General features: G+C 41.6%; 1 protein-coding gene across 1 annotated transcript in view; it reads left to right on the plus strand.

Annotated features, from left to right (window-relative positions):
• The first annotated feature begins 213 nt into the window (after nucleotides 1–213).
• Nucleotides 214–14,814, plus strand: part of RYBP (RING1 and YY1 binding protein) — a 72,867-nt gene continuing 58,266 nt past the window's right edge. Inside the window, exons 1-2 of the mRNA XM_065886068.1 lie at nucleotides 214–245; nucleotides 994–1,119. Of these exons, the coding sequence (XP_065742140.1) occupies nucleotides 214–245; nucleotides 994–1,119 (158 nt within the window). The remainder of the gene's footprint in view (nucleotides 246–993; nucleotides 1,120–14,814) is intronic.

Below are 14,814 nucleotides of genomic sequence, written 5' to 3' on the forward strand. Positions count from 1 at the left end.
AGTCACTCGGCGGAGGCGGCGCTGGTGGGGACTAGTCTCGTCCGGAGACTGGCAGCGGCGGCGGCGTCGGCGGCGGCCGGAGCTCGAGCCCCAGCGGCTGAGGGCGGGCGCGGGGGAGGGAGGGGGGCCGGTCCGCGACGACTCCCCGGACGGCGTTTCTCCTCCGAGCAACGCCGGTTTCAGCTTTGGGGGGGGCGGGGGTACAGCCCATCCATGACCATGGGCGACAAGAAGAGCCCGACCAGGTACCTGCTCCGAGCCGAGGGGGCGGAAGGGGAGGGAGGGCTGGGGGCGGGCGGGGGCCGGCGACGACTAGGCCCCGGAGCCACCCGGGGCGGGGGGAGGCGCTGCTAAGATGGAGATCCGGGGGCGGGGGGAGGCGGCGGCGGCGGGCGGTGGCGGCGGCGGCGGGAGGCGGTGTCGCTCCCGCTCGGGGCCGGCGGCCGTGCGCGCCGCAGCCATGGCGGCTCCTCCTCAGCCGCCCTCCGCCGCCGCCGCCGCCACTCCTCCCAGACAAAGGGAGATTTAACCAGGTGGGGAGGGAGGGAGGACGCGAGCATGGGAGGGGAGAGGGAAGGAGCCGGCCCACTCCCTGCCGCCGGCTTCGGGCTGTCCCTGCGCGCCCCCTCCAGATCCGGCCCGCGGCTCCCCTCCCGGCCCCCCCAGCCCCACTCAAGTCCACAAGTCCGCCCGCTTCCTGCGCCCGCCGCGGCCCTTCCCGGGGCGCCGCCGCCGCCTACTGTGCGAGGCAGCACGGCCCGGGCCCGGAGGCTGCGTGGTGCCGGTGGGGGCGCCCCGTTCCCTCCCCCGGTTCCTCTTCTCGGCCCCGAAAAGGGTGGGTGGGTGGTCGCCAGGGCGAAGTTTCCAGCGCCGGATTCCTGCGAAATTACGACGGCTCACCAGCGGCTGTGTTTTGCTGTCTCTCCCCCTTTTTCCTGCTCCTTGACTCTTCCCTCCCCTTTCCCCCACTCCTCACTCCTCACTCCTCTGAAGGCCAAAAAGACAAGCAAAACCTGCCGCAGACGAAGGCTTTTGGGATTGTAGCGTCTGCACCTTCAGAAACAGCGCGGAAGCCTTTAAATGCAGCATCTGCGATGTGAGGAAAGGCACCTCCACCAGGTACTTGAAGATCTGTGTTACCTTTTGTTATAGGACTTTTTTTTTTTTTTTTTTTTTAAAGGCGGGGGTATAGGGTTGTGAGCTCTACTTTCTGCCTTCTTTCCAACTTGTTGATTACGGCTTTTTCTGTACGTGCCGGGTGGGGTGGGGGGGATGATGTCGGTTTGGGTTGTGTATATTTCATGTTGGGTGCAAAGCCTCATGTTCACTGATTTATGGGAGGGAATTTTTCCAGGTTTCGTCTTGTTTCAAACAGACGCTGGATTTATTTGACACTTGTATCCATTGGCTTATTGGTATTGGCTCCAAAAGAGAGGAAGCTTTGCTATGGATTGTAGGACATTGGACCTTTTATTTTTGCCATGTGCAGAATGTTTTTAATTTGCCTGTCGTGAATTATTCTTCTCTTCCCTGAGAAATTTGGTGGTGGTTGTACAGTAACGCGGTGGTTGTGCTTTTCCTGTCTTGAACTGCAAATGTCTTTTTTTTGTTTTCCTTGCACTTGAAGATAAATGCTGGGGTTTGATAAAGAAAGTGCATTTTTTGGAAGAGTGAAACTGTCAGTGTGTGTGTGTGTGTGTGTGTGTGTGTGTGTATGTTTCTGATTAGCTTATGAGAAATGGTGATGGAGGACGATTTTTGCAAAATGTAGAATGAATAGCGTGATTATACTGAAGTTTGTGTTTAGAGCTTTATTAAAATGCAAAGAATGTTGAAGGAATTCCTCATTTTAGTGAAGGTGGTAAACTGTGTGGTATCGAAACGAATTGAACTACTCCAGATTTAACATTTAGATATTCTTGAATGAAATGTGGAAGCTGATTTTGTAGTCTTCCGGTCATCTTCTAACTTGTAACTGGAATTTGTTTCAGTGATTAGAGTTTGAAGTTAAAAACTATTCTTTATGTCATTTAATGGGCAGACATCGGCGGGCTGTGTGTGTGTGTGAGAGAGAGGGAGAGAGAGAGAGAGAGAGAGAGAGAGAGAGAAAGAAAGACAGAATGAGTGAGTTCCTTGGGGATCTTTAAAGTTGATTGCCAAAAGTCTTATTTCATCAGGTACTTGTTTTTGAATTGGTGGCATTCCAACATGACCGTGTAGTAGCACTGCACAGTTCTAACTGGTTATTGTTCTTTGGCTAAATGAATGTGTCCTCTTAGGGTTTCATTGCTTTATTTATACCTGGGAATAAATAGGATATTGGGCAACTTTGTCCAATTACTGGTGGAACAGTTCTGTGAATTCCACTAACTCTAAATACTGAGACTTTTGAATAAAAGTATTCCAGAACTAAAAAGTACCTATTTCCCCATAGGTACTTTTTAAAGTAAATTCATATCAATATTCTGTATTATCATAGAGCAGATTTAGTTAAAATAAGAAACACTCATTGGGAGCTTAGTAGATTAGTAGATTTAGATTGGGAGCTTAGTAGATTTTGTTTTGCTATCTAAAACAGGGAATTCCATCAAATGCCATGAAAGTTTAGAAATGTATTTGTTATTTAAAGCAATAGTGATTGTATTTTATTTGAGTAATGTTTTTTTACATGTAGAATCCCTCAGAGGCCAAACCTCTTTATTGTGGTTTTGCTTTGAGTGTTACCGTAGATAATGTTAAAGTAAATGACTAGGAAACTCCTAAGAACTTGAGAACTTTACTGGTGAAGAGAAACTTAAAGCAGATTCAGAAGTTTACATCCAGTGCATTGCTGGGAATAATTATCTCATAATAAAGTGCATTTCAGTTTCTACACGTATAAAAAAATCTGACTCATCAGCTCTTTGGAAGCACGTGTAAGGTTTTGATTTGAAAAACAATATAGTTGTTTAAAATTTTTCCAGAGTCACAGATGACAACATTGGAATTGTTTTTTTAACAAATATATTAAATTACTAATAATGAAAATGTTTCAGGAACAGGATACTCACCTACTATCTTGAAGAGTCTGTGACTTTTTTAGGTCTGTGGTTGTGTAGAATTTGAACACAAGATTTTAGAGATCTGAGGATTTAAATTCTTACCAACTCATGATACTTTTACATAACTTAATTTCATCTTGGTTATTGTCAGTATTTTCATGTGTTAGATCTGGAAGTCTTTATAAGATTTTGTTCTAGAAGTCATTGATCAAAAGGCAGATAACATTTGGCTTTCTTATGCTGTGGATGGGTTTCATGTGAAAGGGTGAATTTCACAGGTTTTCCTCCTGTGTTATCCAGTGTATTAACTGTTGTTAATTTTTCTGTGACACTAGTTACTACTGCTTTGTTTTTTTCCTGGGCCTTTTTGTGTGTGTGTAATTTTCTTCATACAACAAAGATTTGACATCTGTTGCCTTGTATAGTTTTAATCAGACTTGGTATTGATGGCAGTAGAAAACTTGGTGGGTTTTGGATACTGGGTAATAGGCAAAAATCAGTGATTTTTAGAATAATTTTTAAGTAATAAAAGGACTTCTAGCCTGTTGACTGGCATAGAAATTGGGTTTTATTGCTCTGAGCTGATGTTTTGTATTATAACAGCCTCGCTGGTTGGGTAGCCAGTGGTAATTCTGGAGTTTGTTCATCATTGTTGTCACTGTCGTTGCCATCATCTATCTACCAATCAAGCAAGGAAGTCAGCTTTGAATTAGTGATAGTCCAATAGGACATAGAACTGTATTCTTTGAGAATAGAATTGATATTCCTCAGTTTCATTAGGAAAATATTGCCACTCATCCAAAGAACATTTATTAAATTACTAGGGTGTGAGAGAGTCTGCTGAAGACATTGGGGACGGGAGGAGGGTGTTAAAAGGTTGGTAAGACATGTATAGGAATGGCTGTAATCCAAGTTATAAAGGCTCTGAGAGAGGTATAAATAAAGTGCTGCGGGAGGTCTCAGCAGTCTGGCTTGGGCATCAATTAGAAGAATTCCCCCTCCCCTCAATTCTTCTGGATAAGAAGAATTGATTTCTACAGAATTACCTGCCATCTTTCACTGTTATTGCCATGTGTACTAGATAAATTTAATTCTGTGGGTGGAGTCATGAAAGTGTTTCAGAAGGTCTTTTCTTCTTTCTGTAGCAGCTTAGAGCAGAGGGTCAGAAGCTCGAAAGGAACGTGTTAAGGGAAGAAGGAGACAACACTTAATAGGCTACTTGGAGGTTCACGGGGCAGTGGAGAGCTTTATTTTGGATGTATTACCAATTTTGTTTTGGGTCTGTTTATTTCTTAAATACAGTCCTTTTTCCGCCTGTACTGTTCCGCTTTGTACCCTGCTGGTTGTTCTTTTTTTAATAGCTTTATCGAGACATAATTTATATACCATATGATGCATCAACTGTGTAAGTGTACAATTCAGTGATTTTTGGAAATTTTAAAAAGTTGTACAGCCATCACCACAAACCAGTTTTAGTACATTTCTGTCACATTGAATGGCTTCCTCATGCCTGTTCTGTGATACACTTTTACGGAGTCTTTAACACTAGAGCATGGAGGAGGCACCTGCGGCTGAGAAGTTCGCCTCCCCACCATGCTGATGTACTCTGAGCCTTTCAAGGTGGTAAATAAAGGAGTGTCTATGGAAGGTGGTGGTGAGTGGGAAAGAAACACTACCCCTTCCCTAGGTGATGGCCAAAGTACTATTTCCCAGCCCACTTTGCCTGTCTCATGAAAGAGGATATCAGCTTTTAAAAGGAAGAAAACCAACAAAACCACAAACTCACAAATTTACCTAACCGTTGTTCTGCTAAGTTGAAGTTTTTTAGTATTGGGCAGAGTAACTTCCTAGACATGGTGATAAATGAGGTATATTTTACTTTTGGTTTTGTTATTTCTCTGAATGCAGTGATCTCTATTGTAAAATTAAAATTACTAAAATATTGCTGCATTTCTTCTTGGTTAGTGGTTCTTCGATAATAGTGCTGCACTGAATACTATTCCCCTGAAAAATGTACCGTATTTAGAGTTTTTACAGACAAGTAAAAGTGAAGAATTTGCTTTAGATGTGTGATAAGATTGTGTGACTTTAAAAAAAAAAATTCTGGTACTAAGGATATTGAATGGGAAGTTGGTAGTACTCAGTTGTTTGTGTGTAAAATATTTTCCTTGTCCAGGAGCTCCCTGATTCTTTGCAGTTGTAACTTTGGACTTTTTCTCCTCTTAAATTCAGATACCCTGACAGTTGAAAGTCTTGACTAGTCATGAAGTACTTTAGGGGAAAACACACATATTTAGTGAAACGTGAAAGTTTTGCTCTTTGCTGGAAGCTTCAGAAGAGAGCATCATCCTGTGGTACTTTGCGGATAGGAAGCCTCCCAAAAGCAGAGGGGTGCCTGACCTGGAGGAGCCAGGCCCTTCCCCGCAGCTCTGGGTCACTCGCCACAGTGCTTCTGTTCCTTAGGCCACACTGGTTTTATTGTAGTGTTTGTCTTTTGTAAAATTTCTCCATAAAATACATAGAAAAATTATCGGTCCTCCAAATCATCAAACCTTGTCAAACCTTTTGGCCTCGAAGCTGATACAAAAGCGGGTACAGGTTTAGAGATCACTCTTACCCAGAAACGGAGTGATGATTTATTTTGTGTTTGCTATTACACTGGACTTAACTGATTTATTAGTACTGACTTGATCTTGTGTATACTTGGTGGCCTTAAATTACCTGGGTAGTTGACAAGTTTTTATTGAGCACACAGACATCTGGGCTCTGGGTGTACAGTGGTGTACAGACAGATGAGATCTTTGTTCCCGTGGAGCTTAAAGTACTATGACGAGGACAAGAAAATAAACAAGCGAACAGAAGAGTAAGATCATTTCAGCTAGAGACCAGTGCTCTGAAGAAATTAGAGCAGAATAGGGAACTACAGAGTGGTGAGTACTGGGCAGAGCAACTGCTTTGTAGGCAGTGTCGAGATACACATTTGCCTTTTTAGGAAACACTAAAGCTGCTTTCTTTTGGAGCAAGGGGATAGTTATTTCTGGAGGTTTACCTGTGCCAGTTAGCTCATTTGGTGGGGGACAGTTTAGAGTTCGAGCCTTTCTGCATAGGCTGCTCAACTTTTAGCTACACATCGTAGACTAAAGTCTGGCCAGCTAACGTGCCAGTATATCCTGTTGCAGTTGACCCTTGAACAACTGGAAGGTGAGGGGCGCTGATACCTACCCCCCTGTGCATAGCTGAAAATCCACGTAACACTTGTCCTTTGGTGTCTGAGGGGCATTCGTTCCGGGACCTGTCACGGATTTCCCTGGCTGCTCAAGTCCCATAGTTGGTCTCCATATCTGCAGTTCTGCATCTGTGGAGTCAACCGACCACGGACTGTATGGTATCGTAGTATGTGTTTATTGAAAAAAATTCGTGTATGCGTGGACCTGCGCAGTTCAAACCCATGTTGTTCAAGGGTCAGCTGTTACTAGGATGGGAGGTTTTGAATGGATTCAGTGTGTATTTTTTCATGCATCATGTATTTATTGTGTGCTTCCGTAGATGCTGAAGAAATTCCAAGTGGCTGTAGCTTACGAAAATACTTATTAGCACTAATTCGGTTCCTTAGTACTTTAGGAAATGGTGGGTCTCCAAGAGTCTCCTTTACAACTTAAAGTAAAACATTTTACAGTCATTGTGGTTCTCATTTGCCCTCTTGTCCCATCGCCAGGGCCTTTTCTCTTTGTGACATCTTCCTTTATACTTCCTAACACTATCTCTCCTCCCGTTTTTTCTTTTTGCCTGTTTATTTTATTTTTATTTTTGTGCGGTACGCGGGCCTCTCACTGCTGTGGCCTCTCCCGTTGCGGAGTACAGGCTCCGGATGCGCAGGCTCAGCGGCCATGGCTCACGGGCTCAGCCGCTCCGCGGCATGTGGGATCTTCCCGGACCAGGGCAGGAACCCGCGTCTCCTGCATCGGCAGGCGGACTCCCAACCACTGCGCCACCAGGGAAGCCTTGCCTGTTTATTTTTATGTAAACTTTTTGAACTGTAGCATACATACAGGGAAGTGCACAAATCATAATTGTAAGGCTTGATGAACTTGCACAAAGTGAGCATAGCTGTGTAACCAGTACCCAGATTAAGAAACGGAACATTACCAGGACCCCAGATGCCCCTTGTTCACGCTGCAGTCACTTCCCCTTGAACTTTATTTAAGTGCAGTCATACAGTATGTACACTTCTGGGTCTGGCTTTTTTCACTCATTGTTGTGCTTGTGAATATCCATGTTGTGTGTAGTTCTTGTGTAGTCAACCACTGCTGTTTCATCCTAAGAATATCTTAGAGCTCAACTCTACATACAGACCCCTAACACATTCGAGAGATGGGATCTCTCTGCACCTTATGTTCATTACCTACACAGTTGAACACAGTCATCTCCTCCCAGCAGCAGCATAAAATCCACACATCATTAGGTGAAAGGAATAAACCCTGGTGTGTGGAATTTTCTGGAGTATGCAAATGGAGTAAACTTTTGGCTCTCATGAGTAATATTGTTCATCGGTCATTTATATTTCAAGGCACTGGTTGAATAAACAAGGAACCTAACAAACTTGTTGAAAAGATAAGACCATAAAAAGATAGCCAGTGGTGTGAATGCCATGGTAGGCATGGAGTGAATGGTACCTGGTAGAGACCCTAAGTGCTTTTTAGAGGAGGTAGAGACAGTATGTGGGGTGTGTTGGGGAAGGCCTCACTGAATCTGAGGTTTGAACTAGGCCTTTTTCGTTCTTGGATGTAGGGTTTGTTGTACAGGTTGATACAAGTTAGTTAGTTCTTTGCCTCCTCCTACCTCCTTTTTAACTGTTCACTCTCCTTAGATGTCACCCGTATCTTTCCACTTCTGTTCACAGGCTGGTAATTCCCAGATACTATTTATTAACCACCTGTCACCATCCCCATGTACACAATACACGTGACAAACAGATCCGACTGGTTCTTGGGCCTCTCCATTTGGACAGCTTAAATTATCTCCTGGTTCTCATTGCTTCTAGGGTAAAGTCCAAATCCTGAGCATCACAAGGGGCTTCATGGTCCTCTACCGTTTCTTTAGAATTTCTGGAAGCAGCCTGCCACCACCCTATCTGCCCTCCACACACAGCATGTGTGTGTTTCATACCGAACTGCTTGGTGTTTTCCTAGCATGGACCATGATGTCTCATTTCCATACCTTCACACGTTCTTTTCCTCTGGATTTCTTCTAAAATGCTCCTCCTTCCTTGTAGCCTGGCTGACTCTTATTTGTCTTTCTACATGTCTCTGGAAGCCTTTTCCAACACCCTAAGATCATGTATACCTCTTCCTAACATTTGAACCGCATTTTGGTTTGATTACCTTTGTTATGTTTCCACCTTTTTTTTGAGGGCACGATCTTTCTTTTCATATCTTTTCCTATGTCTGTTACAGTGCCAGGCACTTGGTAGGGGTTCACTCAATGTATGTAGAATAGATGAAGACTGGAAGTTTGGAGTCGCCTTTAAAACTATTGCAGTTAAGAGTTCTGATATGTATTGCACTTTAGGGCTTGCGTCCTGTCTGTAAAGTTATTGGATTACGGGAAATTTGTCTTTGTAAAGCATGTCCTTAAGAAGTAGTATTCTCATTTTTCTGATTTTGTTTTCTAAACATGTTCTAGAAATTAAACACAGAGTTTACAACCTTGGAGACCTTGGGCCATGCATTTAAAGTACTTCCTGGAGTGGTTTTGGGCTACAGAGCTTTAGCACACTTAACTAAATAACAATAACTGTGATGACTCTTTTTCCTTTTTTGTTGCCCATTTGGTGATTTACGCTGCCAAAAGTCATGTCGAAAGGTGTGCTAATAAAGCAGAGGGTCAGTCACGTTGTGGAAAACCAGTTTTGAGATGTGATAAGGAGCTAGGTGGGTGCACTTGTAAGCTGGCACCTAAAGGGAGTTTAAAAATGGCTACGGAACATTTTGGGTGTTCTTGGAAATGTTTTGCTATGCTGTTCATTGTGTTAAGTTCTGTTGTGTTAACACACCCATAACTTGATAGTTGTACCTTATACGTGGTATACATTACTGTTATTTAGATTAATTACTGCTGTTAAGTCTTGACTCATTCTTTATGTGGCTGTTTTTTCACTTCTGTGCAGTGATTGACAGACTGTGGTGCCAAAGATGAATTCTCAGTAAAGGCATTACAGATAAACTCCCGTGTTACTCAGAAATCATAAATACGGATTTTTCTTGACTTTAAATGGGGTTGCATCCAGATAACCCATCATAAGTTGTCATAAGTTGACAATACTGTAAGTCAAAAATGCATTTAATACGTACACCTAACTTGCCAAACATCACAGCTTAGCCTAGCCTACCTCAAATGTGCTGAGAACACTTACAGTACCCTATAGTTGGGCAAAATCACCTAACACAAAGCTGTGTTTTTTTTTTAAATTTTTTAAATTTATTTTTGGCTGCATTGGGTCTTCATTGCTGCGCTTACGCTTTCTCTAGTTGTGGCGTGAAGGCTTCTCATTGTGATGGCCTCCACCGCTGCAGAGCGCAGGCCCCAGGCACACGGGCTTCAGTAGTTGTGGCTCGTGGAGTCTAGAGCACAGGCTCAGTAGTTGTGGCGCGTGGGCTCAGCTGCTCTGCCGCATGTGGGATCTTCCCAGAGCAGGGCTCGAACCCGTGTCCCCTGCATTGGCAGGCGGACTCTTAACCCCTGCACCACCAGGGAAGCCCGCAAAGCCTATTTTTAACAAAGTGCTGAATATTTCATATAATGTATTGATACTGTACTGAAAGTGAAAAACAGATTGGTTGTCTGCGTACAGAATGGTTGTAAGTACATCGGTTGTTTGCCCTGCTGATCACGTGGCTGACTGGGAGCTGCAGCCCCCGCCTCTGCCCAGCATCACCAGAGAGTATTGTACCACATATCTCTAGCCCAGGGAAAGATCAAAATTCAAAATTTGAGGTGTGGTTTCTACTGAATGTGTATCACTTTTGCCCCATGGTAAAGTTGAAAAAGCCATCATAAGTAAGGGACCATCTGTAGTTGAAATCACAAGGTAAAACAGGTGAAATTTTTATTTTTAAATACAATTAGATCTTTATTCCTCCTCTCCTTTCCTCTCTCTGTCAATTTAGAAAATCTACTTAAATTATCCTTTGGCTGGGAAAAGAAACTAGGAAAGGGGGATGTAAAAGAAGCATCTTAAAACTTGCTCAAAACATTTTCTCTAATTTCAGATCATAAGCAATACAATTGAAGAGGAAACTTTGATAGCCTTTGGGAGGGACAAGAAATTAAGGGTGATATAGGATGCCAGTTTCATCAGCTTATTGGGTCTTAAACACAAAAGTGCATGGTGGTTACTCAGGGCGAAAACAAACCTGGTGACTGTTTTCTAACAACAGATCAGATTTCATATGTAGGCTATGAGTTTTTGATTAAGTAGGTCTGGGGTATCCTGAGAATTTGCATTTCTTACAAGTTCAAGTCCAAGGTGATGTTGATGGCTGCTGGTGTGGGGAGCACACTTTGAAGACTGGTTTAGATGACCTTAAATTCTCCTTTAAAGAGAAGCCAGCCACGCTTCCTCATGAAGGTGAAGATCGTTTTTGATGTCTGTTATGGAAAAATTATGTCTTAGTATTTTGAAGTGAGCTTAAGAGAAGTAAGTGATCAACGTTCTAGGAACCATGTTTTTAATCCAGAGCTGGCATTAGAGGTGATTCCTTAATTAATAAATATGTTGTGTGAATTGATAAATTGGGGGACCATATCAACTAAACTATTTTTTACGTCCTAAAATCAGCAGTTATCTTGCATTACTAACACTTGGCTTGAATTTCAGACGTTTATTTTAAAAACCTATTTCTTTGCAACGTAAGTTAGAGAGACAGAACTAGGTCTTAAAATCAGTGAACCAACATTACAGTAAAATGTTGGCGAAGAACATGAACAGGTAATTTATGAAAGAACTGCAAATTAAGTTAGGAAGTGTGGGAAATGTATACAACCTTCCCATTATTCAAATAAATACAAAACAAGGTAACATTTTTTTGCAAGTAAAAAATTAAAGATTAAAAAAAACTTTTTAGTGAGGGTAGGAAATGGGCATTTTTACAGACCCTTGGGTGGGTGGTGTGTAAGTTGATTTAAATTTTCCAAAGGCCATCACGGCAGTTGGTAGCAAATGCCTTTAAAATATTTGTATCCTGTTCCCCAACAATTTAATTTACAGGATCTGCATGTGAAAATTCTGTGTTATGTATATTAATTGCATCGTTATTTTAACAAAAAATGAAATTACTTACATAGGAATCAACAAGGAATTGTTAGAAACTATTGAATAGCCATAAATATTTTGCACCTCTTAAAAATGGTTTGAGATCTCTATCAAGTGGTGGTGGAAATGTAGAATGGTACAACTACTCTGGAAAACAGTTTGGGCAGTTTTTTATAAAACTTACCATGTGACCTAGGAATTTCACTCCTGGGCGTTTATTCCAGGTAAATGAAAACTGACATTCACACAAAATCTGTTCACAAGTATCCATGGCAACTTTACTTGCAATAGCCTGAAACTGGAAACAGAAGTGTCCTTCAGTATGTGAATGGTACATCCATACCATGGACTGCTACTCAGCAGTTAAAAAGGAAGAAACTATCAATGCATACAACCGGCATGGATCTCAAAGGGCCCTTATGCTGAGGGAAGGAAGTCAATCGCTAAAGGTCACCTACTGTAGGATGCCATTAACATTCTTGAAATGACAAAATTACAGAGAGAACAGATTAGTGGTTGTCAGGGGTCAGGGATGGCGGGAAAAGGAGGGAGATGCGTGTGATTGGAAAAGGGTAGCAAGAGGGAGGTCTTTGTGGTGATGGAACAGATCTGAATCTTGATTGTAGTGATGGTTTCATCTATCTACACGTGTGATCAGATGACAGGAACTGTTTACATACAGTATACCGATGTAAATTTCCTGGTTTTGATACTGTACTATAATCAAAAAGATGCAATTTTGGGGAAATTGGGTAAGGGTTATTTAGGACCTTGTACTATTTTTGCCACTTCCTGTGAATCTATAATTATTTCCAAATAAAAATTTAAGAACACATTTAGAAATAATATGTAATATAAGAAAATGCTCTTAATATATTGAAAGAAAGCAAGTTACAAAATGATGAACAATATAATCGCACTTGAAATAATATTTCATACCATTTCACTAATACACATACCTAGAAGTAATGACTGATCAAAAGACTAATTCTGCTTGGTGGGATGATGGGGTTTTTTTGTATGTGTGCTCTTCTGTGATTTCTGTAGTGTGGATGAGTTGGTATCAGTTTTGCGGTTGGAAAAACCAATTTTCACAATAGGAAATTTTAAAAAAATCTAATTCTAGAATATTGAAATTTAAGTAAGCAAAATCAAATTTTAGATTAAGGGATTTGAAAGTTCTGTTTATATTGGTTACACTAACAGTATTAAAACAGCTGTTATTATTGGAACATATCTGTATACTCTAAAATATGTTGTGTTTGTAAATTTAAAATTGTTCTGTGCTCTTGTATAATATCGCTTATATGTGGAATCCAGAAAAATAATACAGATGAACTTAATTTGCAAAGCAGAAATAGAGACAGTGATGTAGAGAACAAATGTATGGATACCAAGGGGGAAATGGGGGTGGGATGAATTGGGAGATTGGGATTGACATATATACACTACTATGTATAAAATAGGTAACTAATTAGAACCTACTGTATAGCACAGGGATCTCAGTGCTCTGTGGTGACCAAAATGGGAAAGAAACCCAAATAAGGGGTGGATATATGTGTATATATATATAGCTGATTAACTGCTGCACAGCAGGAACTAACAAAACATTGTAAAGCAACTATACTCCATTAAATATGGATGAAAAAAATATTAAAACATTTAAGAAATAAAATGTTTTGTGCTCTTTTTTTTTTTGGCGGTACGCGGGCCTCTCACTGTTGTGGCCTCTTCCGTTGCGGAGCACAGGCTCTGGACGCGCAGGCTCAGCAGCCGTGGCTCACGGGCCCAGCCTCTCTGCGGCATGGGGTATCCTCCCGGACCGGGGCACGAACCCGTGTCCCCTGCATCGGCAGGCGGACTCTCAACCACTGCGCCACCACAGAAGCCCATTGTGCTCTTTGTTTTACAAAATCCTGTATAATATTCTAAATCAGTGTTGTCCAGGAGAAGTATATGCATTATAAGCTACATGTAATTTTAAACTTTCTACTAGCGACAGACAGTAAGAAAGCAAAAAGCAGGTGAAGTTATTTTTTAGAATATATTTTATTTAATGCATTATATCCAAATCACTGTCATTTCGACTTGTAATCAATATTAAGCTGCAGTGAGATATTTTACATTCTTTTTTTTCATATTAGGTGTTCAAATTACGGTGTGTTTTCACAGTTACAGCATGAGTCAATTCAGACTAGCCACACTGCAAATGCTCAGTAGCCACAGGTGCCTCGTGGCTCCCATATTGGAGAGTAGTAGCAGTAGCAGTTGAAAGTCAGGGCTTTGGTTGTCAAACCTAAGTTTGAGTAACACCAGCTCTGTCATTTGCTAACCTTGTAACCTTGGGTATGTTACTTTAACTTGTGCTTTAGTTTTTCAGTTATGGATAATAACTTCTCTCTAGGAGTATTCTAAGGATTAAATGAGTGAATGTATATAGCATAGCTGGCACAGGACCTGGCACAGAATACATACTGTAAACAGTATATAACTGATGGTAATGTTACTATTCCAATAGATTGTGTATTGATTGAACGACTCATCATTCTAAAGGCACAACTGATTTCTTAATAATATTCCTAGTGAATAAATATGTGAGGAGTATATGACATAACCTTTGTTTTCCAGAATTAAAGTTTTGGGCCCTAACTTTAAAGTTATGACTGAATGAATGGACAAATATTTGAGCACTTATGTGCAAAATATTGCATGAGACACTTGAACATTTAGACTGTAAGTCGTAACATGATATCCTCAAATACATTGTATTTGCATAGTACTTTACATTTTGCATACCAGTTTTTGGTCTGTTTTCCCAGTGCAGTACTCAGAGCAATCCTGAGAGGTAGTTATTATTCTAGCTTTCACAGTTGAAGAAGCTGAGGCTCAGAAAAGTGAAGTAACTTATTTGATTTCCTACCCAGTTAGTAGAATAGAAGAAATAGAAAAATGACTATAATTAAATGGACAAATTAATATGGTACAAAAGTGTTTTAACTGTATTCTTTTTTTTTTTTTTTTGCGGGCCTCTCACTGTTGTGGCCCCTCCCGTTGCGGAGCACAGGCTCCGGACGCGCAGGCTCAGCGGCCATGGCTCACTGGCCCAGCCGCTCCGCGGCATGTGGGATCTTCCCGGACCGGGGCACGAACCCGCGTCCACCTGCATCAGCAGGCGGAGTCTCAACTACTGCGCCACCAAGGAAGCCCTAACTGTATTCTTTTGATTCAGAGTTATTCCGTCATTATTATTAGCCTAATCAGGTTATGTGTGATGTAAAAAGTTAATACAAGTCTGTGTAGATTAGGTGATGTATTTTGCTTGTTGTGAAGTTGAGTGTTTATCTTTCTGTTTCTTGGTTAAATATACCCATAAAAATGGGCTAAGAATATGCTATATATGCCGACTGCCTTAAAATCAGATTATTTGAAGTGCTATTCGTCTGAAGTGCTGTTCGTTGCTTG

Source organism: Phocoena phocoena, chromosome 10 (assembly GCF_963924675.1).
Source record: "Phocoena phocoena chromosome 10, mPhoPho1.1, whole genome shotgun sequence".
NCBI lineage: Eukaryota > Metazoa > Chordata > Mammalia > Artiodactyla > Phocoenidae > Phocoena > Phocoena phocoena.